Below are 12,756 nucleotides of genomic sequence, written 5' to 3'. Positions count from 1 at the left end.
CCTGCGTTCGCGTGGGTGCTCCGGTTTCCCCCACTGTCCAAAGACATGCAGAACAGGTGAATTGAGTAGGCTTAATTGTCTGTAGTGTATAAATGTGAATGAGTGTGTGGATGTTTCCCAGAGATGGGTTGCGGCTGGAAGGGCATCCACTGCATAAAAAAACGTGCTGGATGAGTTGGCAGTTCATTCCGCTGTGGTGGCCCCGGATTAATAAAGGGACTGAGCCGAAAAGAAAATAAATGAATGTATTATTTTATTCATAATTTATTTTAAAAGTATTAAAGATATACTATTTCATCGTTTATTACTGAAATAACAATGTTTATTTGCGTTAATTATTCAATGTTCAATCCATACTCAATTAATCAATGGATTTATTAGTCTGATTAGATTAAATAGACTGATTAATCATCAATCAATCAATCATAAAAACATAAAAAGGCACAAAAAAATCATGTAGGATCATGTTATCTTCTGAGAACTTCCTGACCCCGGAGCTCTACATGCCATATATACAGATTAATGAAAATTTAAAGCAATGCGTTTGCTACTTTTGTACTTTTTGTCTTATTAAAAAGTCAAACCACTGTCTGTTCAGATAATCATCCTTACCTTTCCTGCCATTTGTTCAAAATAATGAGAATATTTCCATCACAGAAATGTAAAGCTCTGCATGTTTATTTATGTCTGTTTCTGCATTTTCTCATTGCGTGTGGGATTCAACATGTTTATTTTAATTTAGCAATTAAAATAAGTGAATTAAGTGAATTCAATTAATTTAAGTGAAATAATTAAAATATCATTACTTATTTTTTTAAAGTAATGCGTTTACTTACAAAAGTAATATTATTACGTAAATTGCGTTATTTGCAATACGTTACCCCCAACACTGCACACCGCCATTAAAAGTTAGCATACAATTCTTCATTAATTTTCTCTTATAAAACAGTAAAAAAATATATTTTTATTTATTTATTTTTTTTAATTATTACTATCATTATTATTATTTTACAGCATGGACTAAAGCTACTCTTACCAAATTATTTAATATCATAAGTTTTATTGCACTGACCTTGACACACATGCTGCGTCCGAAACCGCATACTTCCATACTATATAGTAAGCTAAAATCAGTATGCGAGCCGAGTAGTATGTCCGAATTCATAGAATTCGAAAATCAGTAGGCGAGATGTACCCGGATGACTTACTACTTCCGGCGAGATTCTGAAGTGCGCATCCCATCCACGCTGCGCTATCCCATAATGCCCCGCGAGAGAATTCATGAATAGAAGTGAGGCGACGCAACTGACGCAGGTAGGTCACGTGACCATGACAAAATGGCAGATGTAGTACGTCCGAATTCCATTCATACTTTTAACATTCATACTGTATAGAACGTACTTTTCTAACGGCCGAGTAGTACGTTTAAATTCAAATACAGTACCTACTGAGCAGTAGGCGGTTTCGGACGCAGCCAGTCTTTGTTTACATCTTTAAAATTGAATCTGTTTGTTACTGTTTGTTACAATTACTATCGCATGATTTTTATGAGTTTCATTCATTTTATACATACTGTTTAATAACTTTTTTTTAAATTGTTTTTATCATTAATAGTAGTTATGCTATTAGAGTCAAACTGCTCTGAAATGGACTCTGTCCCCCAAAACTGTTAAAAGTGAATAAAAAAATTGCTTTATCTGAATGAAAGAGTAAGAGTGATATAGTATTTTCCTGGATAAAAAATACACACACACACACACACACACACACACACACACACACACACACACACATATATATATATATATAATGTGGTATTTGAATAATGTAATCTAAAAACTTTGTGTTGTTTAATTCCAACAATAAACAATAAATAACACTGAACTAAAGATGACATTTTGAAGCAGAAAAACAAAACAGTACTTTCTTCTAAAACACAAAAAGTGTGCTTGCTGACTTAAAAAAGAAAAATCTTGTATGTGAATCATGTAAAGCCTCATCACATTCAACACAAGCTAACATGTTTAAAGTTCAGCTCATATAGTAGTAAAACGCTCCAACAGTACATCCAACATACAGCACTATTGACTTCTGTCAGGGTCTATTCATTACATCAGAACGCTCTACCAGGCGACACCGTGAGAAATCCAGCCCATTCTCAGAAGTTTGAACCACAAAGCCAGATTGTGTTCAGATTTAAGTGAAACGCGCCGCCTCGGCCCAAGCTTTTGTTAATGTGGGGGAGCCGGAGCCTCGTTAGTGTGGCCGTTTCTCTCTCTAATCCACTCTTTGTGATCCTGATGTGTCATAAAGCTGTTTTCCGTCTCTCTCTCTTCAGCGGTGCATCGCTAAATGAATACCACATGTGTCCATAAAGGAGAGATGTGATTTAGGCTGCCATTCCACCGGCATTACAAGCAGTTGACAGGAGTCCAGGCCCGGGCCCCGCTGCTCTCTCACTGCACTTCCTGCAAACTGGAGGCTCCCCGGGGACCCGCTCGGCATCTGGATTTGGCCCCGGATCGTTTTCCCAGGAAACATGCGCTGCTTTCTGAGCTCCGCTGTAGCGGACTGGCACTCTCTCACAACCCCCACGCTGCAAAAAATGCTTGTCTTACTCAGAGCTTTTGTCTTGTTTCTAGTCCGAAGTCTAGTAAATAATCTTAAATCAAGAGAGATACAGTTGAAGTCAGAGTTATTAAACCCCCAGCTTATTTTTCCCCAATTTCAGTTAAATGGAGAGAAGATTTTTCAGCACATTTCTAATCATAATAGTTTTAATAACTCATCTCTAATAACTGATTTATTTGATCTTTGCCATGATGACAGTAAATAATATTTGACTAGATATTCTTCAAAACACTTCTATACAGCTTAAAGTGACATTTAAAGGTTTAACTAGGTTAATTAGGTGAACTAGGCAGGTAAGGGTAATTAGTCAAGTTATTGTATAATGATGGTTTGTTCTGTAGATTATTGAAAAAAAAAAATGAGCTTAAAGAGGCTAATAATTTTGCCCCAAAAATGGTTTTCAAAAAATTAATAACTGCTTTTATTCTAGCCGAAATAAAACAAATAAGACTTTCTCCAGAAGAAAAAAAATTATCAGGCATACTGTGAAAATTTCATTGCTCTGTTAAAAATCATTTGGGAAATATTTTAAAAAGAAAATCAAAATCAAAAGGGGGCTAATAATTCTGACAACTATATGTTCAAATGTGCCCCCCAAAAGTATAAGTGGCCCCTGCCCGCAAAAGATCAAAGGAAAGATAATAATGCAATTAAAAAATTTAAATATGAATGGATGTTTACTTTAAACTTAAATTATATTGTTCTATTAAAATTATTTGAAAAAAGATTTTGTCAAATAAAATATTTTTTCTAGAGTCATCCACCATCATTTTGTGGCTTAAAAGTATCGGTTCAGGCACTGGTATCATTTTTAAAGTATCGATTTAGCATCGGTATTGGAATAACCTCAAACTACACCCAACCCTAATTATTGACATTATAATTAATTATTAATTATTGATTTTATTCATTCATTTTCCTTCTGCTTTTTCCCTGGTTTATCACAGCGGAATGAACCGCCACTTACTTGACAGATTTATGTATTTTAGGTGGTTTGTGTAATGTGTTTTATGCTTGGGAAAACAATTTTTTAATTGTCCCAATGCTTGGATTTAGAGGTTTTCGCTAAAAAAAAATAAAAAACTAAAAAAAGCAGAAGTGGATTTAGCTGGTTTTGATGCAAAAGAAAATTTACCTTGTTAAAAACCAAAGAATTGTCTAAAGTGACATTTAAAAAAAAGCAATTTTATTTACTAGCTAATAACCTTATCAATACATATAAAATAAAACTTTTTAACCTAATCAGAGGAGCCTGATAGAAAAATGATCATTTAAAAGTAAAAAGTTCTGTTGGATTTAGAGGGTTTTGCATCCAAACTCTTTATATGTTTTCAAAGAAATAACTATAATATATTTCTTCATTCTAATGAACTGTATAACAAATAAGTGCGCTGTATAAGTTGTATTACATTTTTAATGCATGAAAGTGCCGCCTTTGACACGTACAGTATACTCTACTGTAAATACAACTTCTATGCATTGCATAGTTCCCATAACTCTCCCATAGAATTTTTATTTATATAATGTGAAGTACAACCATCTACGAATGTTTTCATTCAGTCATTTATAAGCTTCCGTTAGTGCATAATATATACAACTGCTAAGTTGCTAAGCAGTTCGCTAGGTTTTGGAGCACATCTACAGTCTCACATCAGAGCCAGAAATACTTGAATCGCTTCTCCAGATACTGACGAGTCAGCGTAACAGCACTTTAATCAGAAGATATCAGGCACTGCTTGAAGTTTTTGGGCCACGCAGGTCTCTCCATGTGATGTATTACACTGTCTGAGGCTTTTTTTTATTTTCAGGTAGAGCGTGCGGTGTGCGATTAAAAAGCTGCACTCGATTATTATGACAGTTTGTGATTTCGCAGATAGTTTGCCGTGTATGCTGACAACTGATCTGTGAAAAAAAAACTAAACAGACATAAAATTCTGCTCTCTTACATGTATTTTGTGTATCGTACCCCAGATAGGGGAAAAATTCTGCTTGAACAAAAGTGTTTGAGAGCTCCGGTGGGATCACAGCACCATTTCAGAACCTTTATTTCCATAGCATTACTAATTCAGTTCACTGTGGGAAGACTGTCCGTTTGCCTGTTATGCTCCCTGTTGGAACAGGCTTCATTTTCCACTGGTGCAGCAAGTTTAACCCCATATCATTTCTACAATGAAACCAAATGCAACTGTCTTTGGGAATTTTTGCCCATTCCTCTTTGCAGTGTCTTTCAATCAGGTTGGATGGAAGGGATGGTATACAGCCGTTTTCAGATCTCTCCAGAGATGTTCAATAGGATTTAGGTCTGAGCTCTGGCTGGGCCACTCAAGGACATTCACCAAGTTATTGTGAAGCCACTCCATTGATATTTTGGCGGTGTGCTTTGGGTCATTGTCCTGTTGGAAGATGAACCGTCGCCCCAGTCTGAGGTCAAGAGCACTCTAAAGCAGGTTTTCATTTAGGATGTCTCTGTACATTGCTGCATTCATCTTTCCCTCTATCCTGACTAGTCTTCCAGTTCCTGCTGCTGAAAAACATCCCCACAGCATGATGCTGCCAACACCATGCTTCACTGTAGGGATGCTATTAGCCTGGTGATGAGTGGTGCCTGGTTTTCTCCAAACGTAACGCCTGGCGTTCACTCCAAAGAGTTCAACTTTAGTCTCATTAGAGCGCAGAATTTTGATTTTCATGGTCTGAGAGTCTTTCAGATGCCTTTAGGCAAATTCCAGGCGGGGAGTGAATTCCTTCTAGTCGCTCTACCATCCAGGCCTGATTGGTGGATTGCTGCACAGATGGTTGTCCTTCTGTAAAGTTCTCCTCTCTCCACAGAAGAACGCTGGAGCTCAGACAGAGTGACCATCGGATTATTGATCATCTCCCTGACTAAGGGCCTTCTCCCCCGATCACTCAGCTTAGATGGCCGGCCAGCTCTAGGAAGAGTCCTGGTGGTGCCAAACAGCTTCCGCTTGCGGATAATGGAGACTACTCTGCTCATTGGAACTTTCAGAGCAGCAGAAATGTTTCTGTAATCCTCCCCAGCCTTGAGACAATCTTGTTTTGGAGATCAACAGACAGTTCCTTTGCCCTCATGCTTGGTTTGTACTTTGACATGCACTGTCAAGTCTGGGACCTTATATAGACAGGTTTATAACCATTAGTTTTTTAGAACACACAGGCCATGCACATTGCTTTCATGAAAAAAAACCCCTCAAACTAAATGCCAAATAAGTATTTGTATGAGTAAATTGCGTACAACCAATGCAAATGTGAAAACAGAGTCAGATTACTATTCAACAAATGTCCAGTGACGCGTTTGTCTTGAACTTGCGACATTTTTCTCAATCACGTTTTCCACATTTGGTGTGAACCCAGCTGTGCTGGCCAATCAGAAAGGAGAAAACAGAAACATTTACAAACAAAACATTCATCTGAGTTACAAGAATTTACTACAGGGGTGTCCAAATTCAGTCCTGGAGGGCCGGTTTCCTACTGACTTTAGCTTTAACTTGCCTGTTAAAGTTCATCTGCCTGGAAGTTTGTAGTATCCCTAGTAAGAGCTTGATTAGCTGGTTCAGATGTGTTTGATTAAGGTTGGAGCTAAACTCTCCAAGACACCGGCCCTCCAGGACCGAGTGTGGACACCCCTGATTTATTAGATCTACTAAACATAAGATTACAATTTCTTGAATGTAATGTGTTCATCAATGATCAAGATAATTTGTATTACCCAGATAAGCCTGTGTTGTTAATTTAATCGGTTGTTATCTGGGAATAACATACAATGGAATGCTGCGATTGACTAATCAGAATCAAGTTATTCAGAAAGCAGTGAATTAATTTAGCATACAATTTAAAGTAGCATATTGACCATAATATGCCACTTTAAATTGTATGCTAAATTATTACACTGCTTTTTGAATTTTTGACTTTAGCTTTAGTAGACCCTTGGAGAAAAATGTACACACTTTTAAAAAGAAAATATATAACAGAAATACTTTTTTTTTTTTGCAAACTGCACTTAAGCACAAACTATATTTATATATATATATATATATATATATATATATATATATATATATATATATATATATATATATATATGTATTACCACTTTTACTGTTTTCAATTTAGCACTTTTCAAACTATGTTTTAACCCCTTCAGAACCTGCGTCCATTACAATGGACATCACATGATATCCCATTTTTCTGAAATTTGGAACATAATTCAGGTCTGAAGGGGTTAATATAAATAAACTACAAATAAACTAAAACTGTAATTAATTTAATAACAGTTTAATGACCATGGAAATATGTGGGCCGCATGGCCAAACCAGTACCAGAACCACTACTTTAAAGAACCCTACAAACCTATCAATGACTGCAAAATGAGTTGTATGTTCATACAACAGAACAACATCTGCGTCATGATCAAGCAGCGGGTAAGGACGACTCCTTGTGTGCTTCTCATCACCGTTTCCTATAAAGGCATTCGAGAGATACTGTTTGTATGAAACTGAAAAGGAGGGTGTTCTAAAGCTCCCCAATCATAACAAATCAGTGGTTCAACCTCCGGCACTGGGCTAAGCAGATTACTGTCATTTTCCACAACTTGTCCCTTGTAGCTAACAACCTCCAATTAGCAAATCCCGCTGAGCGCATCTATGCCCTGACGGCAAGCGACTGTGACAGGCGGAGAAATTAGAAGTTTCGCATGTTAATGCTCTGACAAGCCGGGAATACCATCAAACTGCTTTCAGGGGAAACACATTTTCAAATACACTTGCCTAGACACAGGCAACAATCAAGGAAAAAAACAGGTCTACAGCAATGTTAGCTTAACGCAGTTGGCAGACTGCTAACGGCTAACACAACAGGCTGACAGATGGAAAAAAAGCAGGGTGTGTGGATTTGACACTACGACTCCATTGTGTCAAGAAAAACCTGCTCTGCACAGCGTAAATGTGATACGGCGTTTAAATAGAAAATGAAGCAAAGCTAATTATTTGACTAAAGTCCTAAATTCATCATTCAGTCCCTGCGGAAAAATCTAGCTTAAACCAGCCTTGGCTGGTTGGCTGGTTTTAGCTGGTCGACCAGGCTGGTTTTAGAGGGGTTTTGGCCATTTCCAGGCTGGTTTCCAGCCATTTCCAGCCTGGTCTTAGCTGGTCAGGCTGGAAAATGACCAGCTAAATCCAGATAAAACCAGCTTGACCAGCCTGGTTTAAGATAGACATAGCTGGGCTCCCAGCCTGTCTAGGCTGGTCAAGCTGGTTTTAGCTGGTCATCTCCCAGCCTGACCAGCTAAGACCAGGCTGGAAATGGCTGGAAACCAGCCTGGAAATGGCCAAAACCCCTCTAAAACCAGCCTGGTCGACCAGCTAAAACCAGCCAACCAGCCTAAGCTGGTTTAAGCTGTTTTTTTCAGTAGGGGTCTAACTCAGGGGTTCCCAAACTTTTCAGCCCTTGACCCCCAAAATAAAAAAGCCAGTGTTTTGTGACACACACTATTCTCGGAGGTGGTTATAAATATCCAGTGTACAGTATATACAGATATACAGTGTACCTCAATTGTGCCCATGCTTTGTTTTAGCTGAGGAAGTTGCATGCGGGCATGTACATCAGTAAACAGTGCTCATATACTCATGTATGATGAATAAAGTCAATAGTTTTGTTTTATGGGCAGACAAAAGTATCATTGTAGCTTGATTATATTCCAATTTTCTTTATATAATACCCTTTAATGTTATATAATTAAATGATAATCGGCTCATTTCAATTCATTCATTCATTTTTCTTTGGCTTAGTTCCTTTATTCATCAGGGGTCACCACAGCGGAATGAACAGCCAAATTTTTCAGCCCTTCCAGCTGCAACCCAGTACTGGGAAACACCCATACACTCTCACATTCACACACATACACCACCACTTTAGTTTATTCAATTCACCTATGGTGCATGTGTTTGGACTGTGGGGAAAACCGGAGCACCCGAAGGAAACCCACGCCAACACGGGGAGAACATGCAAACTCCACACAGAAATGCCAACTGACCCAGCTGGAACTTGAACCAGCGATCTTCTTGCTGTGAGGCGACAGTGATAACCACTGAGCCACCGTGCTGCCTCATTTAGTTTCTAGAATGTTTGATTGACTCTTGACCAAAATCAACAACCCACTATCCAAATATATCCTAAAATTTCCTAAAATCAAAATCTCGAATAATTGAACATTTTAACTCGATTAATGAAGGAATATTTTAGTTATTTATTTTAATTTTTTAGTTCACTGATCAAATATGCCCACATATTACAAGTGAGAGATATTTGAATGAAGTGTTATTCACATGCAAACATGCACTACTAATCTATGATTATTTATTAAACATCAACATTGAACTACAATTAAAACACACATTGCCTACACTGTAAAAAAAATCGTAAAAAAAAGGTGAAATGACAAAATTACAGTAAAATTTCTTTGTTGAAATAAAGTGCAAAAAAAATAAATAAATCTACAGATATTTTCATTAAAATGTTTACAGAAAAACACTGTTATTTTACAGACTTTTCCTACATTATTACGATCAAATCCATTCAATAAAGTTACACGCTAAGAGTTTTACAAAGAAACATAGTGTAAAAAATACGCAATTTTATCGTATAAAACAGGAAATTTGCTGTAATTTGTCATTAATTATATAGTACATAAAATAACAGTCAAGCTGTTAATTTACAGATATTTTTTATGAACTTTTGAATATAATTTAAAATAACCGAAAAGTACTGTATAAATAATACTGTAATTTGCCTTTATAAAAAAACAAAAATGTCAGTAATTTGTCTTTAATGATAAAGTACCTAAAATGACAGTCAAACTGTTAATTTAGAAAGATTGTGATTTTACTGACTTGAATATAATTTGAAATGACAAAAAATTTAGAGATATTTTCTGTAAAGTTAGTTAGTTTTACAGTGTAAAACGAACACACTTTTTTCTTATAAATAAAATAAAAATAAATAACTTGCATTCCTGTAAATAATATTTTAAACGTGCGTTTCTTGCATCTTCTGTAAACAAGTATTTTATTATATAAATATAATAATTTAATTGTAATAGAAAATATGCCATCTCAAGCCACAACTTTGTCAATGTAGTGCAAACGTGTGACGTGTAGTTACATTTTTTCAGTTGCGCAGGTATGAAACCGCACAAAGGCTGCACCGGGTCATACTCATCGATCCAGAAGTATAAATCAGCCTTAACAGAGCGGGGTCACGTGTCTCCACATGCGGTAGGGAAAATAATTGAAAAAAATTGACCTGAAAAAATTGATTGATTATACATTCTACATGTCGATTTCAATTACTTTTTAAATAATCACCCAGCCCTAGTTTAGCCTCAGATTATAAGCTATAAATAATGAAAATATGAGAAATAATACATCCCTAATGGTCAGTGATTAATGCCATTTAAAAAAAAAAAAAAGATTTATTTTTGGCCTTTTTTAGATAGGACAGTATTGGGACAGGAAGTGAAGTGGGAGAGTGAGAGGGTGGTAGGGTTGGGAAATGTCCTTGAGCGGGGATTCAAAGTCTGGACACCCTGATGTGCAACTGCACCATACGTCAACGAGCTACCCACTAAGCTATTGCGCTGACGGATTAAAGCCAGTTTGTTTATGGCTTTTTACCTGAGATATCTCAAGGAACTTACAGCAACAGTAGGCACTGTAATAAAAAGACCCTAAATGCAGTGACTTACCTGTCTCTGCTGTGTCAATTTAAAACTGATTCCAGCTCCATGTTGATTGAGCAGCGGCCTTTGACTTGGAGGCTTAGTTTGCAGACATGAAGATGGTTGCATGGGCAGCTGGCAGTTCTGAAAGTGCCTACCCTGACCTGCTGAAGGTGCCTGCTGTTGTTGCATGGTTGTTTTATTTGGTGGGACAGTCATTACGGGCATCTGTTGGCCTGTGGTGGAAGGTGGTGCTTTAGGGCTGAAATGCAGTAGAGGCTTATTGCTGAGAATCTTTGCGTCAACGTTATGAGACTGGTTGAACCCGTTGGGCTTCAGAAAGCAATTTGTTAAGCCTTTGGGCTGACCAGTATTCTGAGGATTGAGCCTCTGCTGAGAAAGGGAAGCATTGCCGGGAAGAGTCTCCTGAGGGAAGGAGCCAAGTGTCTGGTGCACACCTAAGGTAGAAGACCAGTTTCTAACTTGACTCTGCTGGTGGTTGTGAAGAATGGAGTTGGGCTGCAGTTGGTTAGCAGCCATTTGTTTGAGTTGCTCTGCGTGTGAGATCTCAGGCCATGCTGGATGACCTCGAGAAGCACCGCCAGAAGGTACTTGTCCATGGAGACCTGATGTAATGGGCGAGGTGGATAAAGTAGTGTTGGCCATGGAGAAGGAAGGTCCAGCAGAGGCTGGTCTAAGTTGCTGAGAGCCTCCGGTTGTGTGGCTTAAATCTGATGAGTACTCAGTCTTGATTGGCTTATCCAGATGAACACAAGGAGGGGCTGCTCCTGCAGAACTTGGTCGACCTAGATCGAGCCCAAAGTCATCATCTTGCTTTAGCATCTTCTCAAACTCTAGCTCGTTGAACGATGGCACGCTCTTGGTGAGCTCATCAAACAAGTCCTGGAGATCTGGGTCAATCTGTCCGATTACTTCATCTTTAAAATCAAATACCAACATCGAAGGATCTGTGGTTGCCTGGCCACAAGTCTGAACTTCAATTGGTTCCTTCTTTATGTCCTTTAGAGTTATGTTAAATACGTCAATTCCATGAGACGTCATGAAAGTGTCCTTTCTTTGAAGGATGTTACCATGGGTGGAATCTCCAACCAATCGTTGTGTCTGACCTGCAGCTAAAGCACAAGTTCCAGGACGAAAGGAGCTTGATTCCATACGGAGACGCTTGAAGTTGGATCCTGATGCACCACAGGAGAGGCCATTCTGCTTGGGCGTATATCCAGGAGACTGCGCTTCAATCTTTCTCCTCAGTCCCTGCTGAAAATAAAACAGAAAGTCTTTTAGTTGAACTATTGAACTTGTTCCACAGGTCATGGGAAATAAAACATGTCTAAACACTTTTTGATTGACAATTAAAGAGGCATCGCTGTGCAGATTTCATCAAAAGAACTCTTCAAAAGCCTTTACGCTAGCTTTCCTACACCCAGATTGAACTCGTTTTCTGCTCAAGCGGGAGACATGGGCACATAGTGTAACGAGACCATCTCGATCTAATTAATAAACTCTTATTAAAATACTCTTTGATGTTTCAAACCAATTAAAACTGTGATGGGAGTTCTAAAAATCAGTGTATGGAAAATGTGGTGAATTATCTCTATGAAAAATGGAAAGTTTAGCAGTCTACTAAATTCAGTTGTCCATTTTGCATTTCAAAAGAGACCTACTAGGTTTAATATAGAGAGTTTATGATTTCCCAAAGGGCCCTAGAAGGGGAATTTCTACAGATGTAGGTTAGACTCCTAATTGCTAAAAATGTATGTGCTAGACAAGAGCTCCTCAATCCTGTTCCTGGAGGTCTACCTTCCTGCAAAACACAGGTCTCACCCTGATCAAACACACCTGATCCAATTAATTAGGACTTGAACAGCACTTGATAATTACAGGCAGGTGTGTTTGAAATGGGTAGCAACTGAAATCTACAGGAAGGTAGATCTCCAGGAACAGGATTGAGCACCTCTGTGCTAGACCAGGGATGTCCAGTCCTGCTTTTGGAGTGCTATTGTTCTGCAGAGTTTAACCAGCTTCAACACACCTGTATGGGATTTTTTTAGAAAGTCTGAAGACTATTGATGGAGCTAATCTCTACAGGTCTCTAGAAAAGGTTTTGGATACCCCTTTGCAAAACATAAACATATGTGGCATAGTGAATGGACAAGCAGAATGGGAATCAGTGAGGTACTGTGCTAAGCACGGGGACGCAGTGGCGCAGTAGGTAGTGTGGTGCCTCACAGCAAGAAGGTCGCTGGTTGGAGCCTCGGCTGGGTCAGTTGGCGTTTCTGTGTGGAGTTTGCATGTTCTCCCTGCATTTGCGTGAGTTTCCTCCGGGTGCTCCGGTTTCCCCCACAGTCCAAAGACATGCGGTACAAGTGAATTGG

At 38.3% G+C, this 12,756-nt stretch overlaps 1 protein-coding gene across 2 annotated transcripts in view; it reads right to left on the bottom strand.

Annotated features, from left to right (window-relative positions):
• maml2 (mastermind like transcriptional coactivator 2) overlaps positions 1 to 12,756 on the bottom strand; it is a 103,600-nt gene that overhangs the window by 11,070 nt on the left and 79,774 nt on the right. For both annotated transcript variants that reach the window (XM_073924334.1, XM_002667380.8), the window contains exon 3: positions 10,391 to 11,638. In XM_073924334.1, the coding sequence (XP_073780435.1) occupies positions 10,391 to 11,638 (1,248 nt within the window). The remainder of the gene's footprint in view (positions 1 to 10,390; positions 11,639 to 12,756) is intronic.

This window comes from Danio rerio, chromosome 15 (genome assembly GCF_049306965.1).
Source record: "Danio rerio strain Tuebingen ecotype United States chromosome 15, GRCz12tu, whole genome shotgun sequence".
NCBI lineage: Eukaryota > Metazoa > Chordata > Actinopteri > Cypriniformes > Danionidae > Danio > Danio rerio.
The sequence above is the reverse complement of the archived record's forward strand: the minus strand, read 5'-3'. Positions and strand labels throughout refer to the sequence as shown.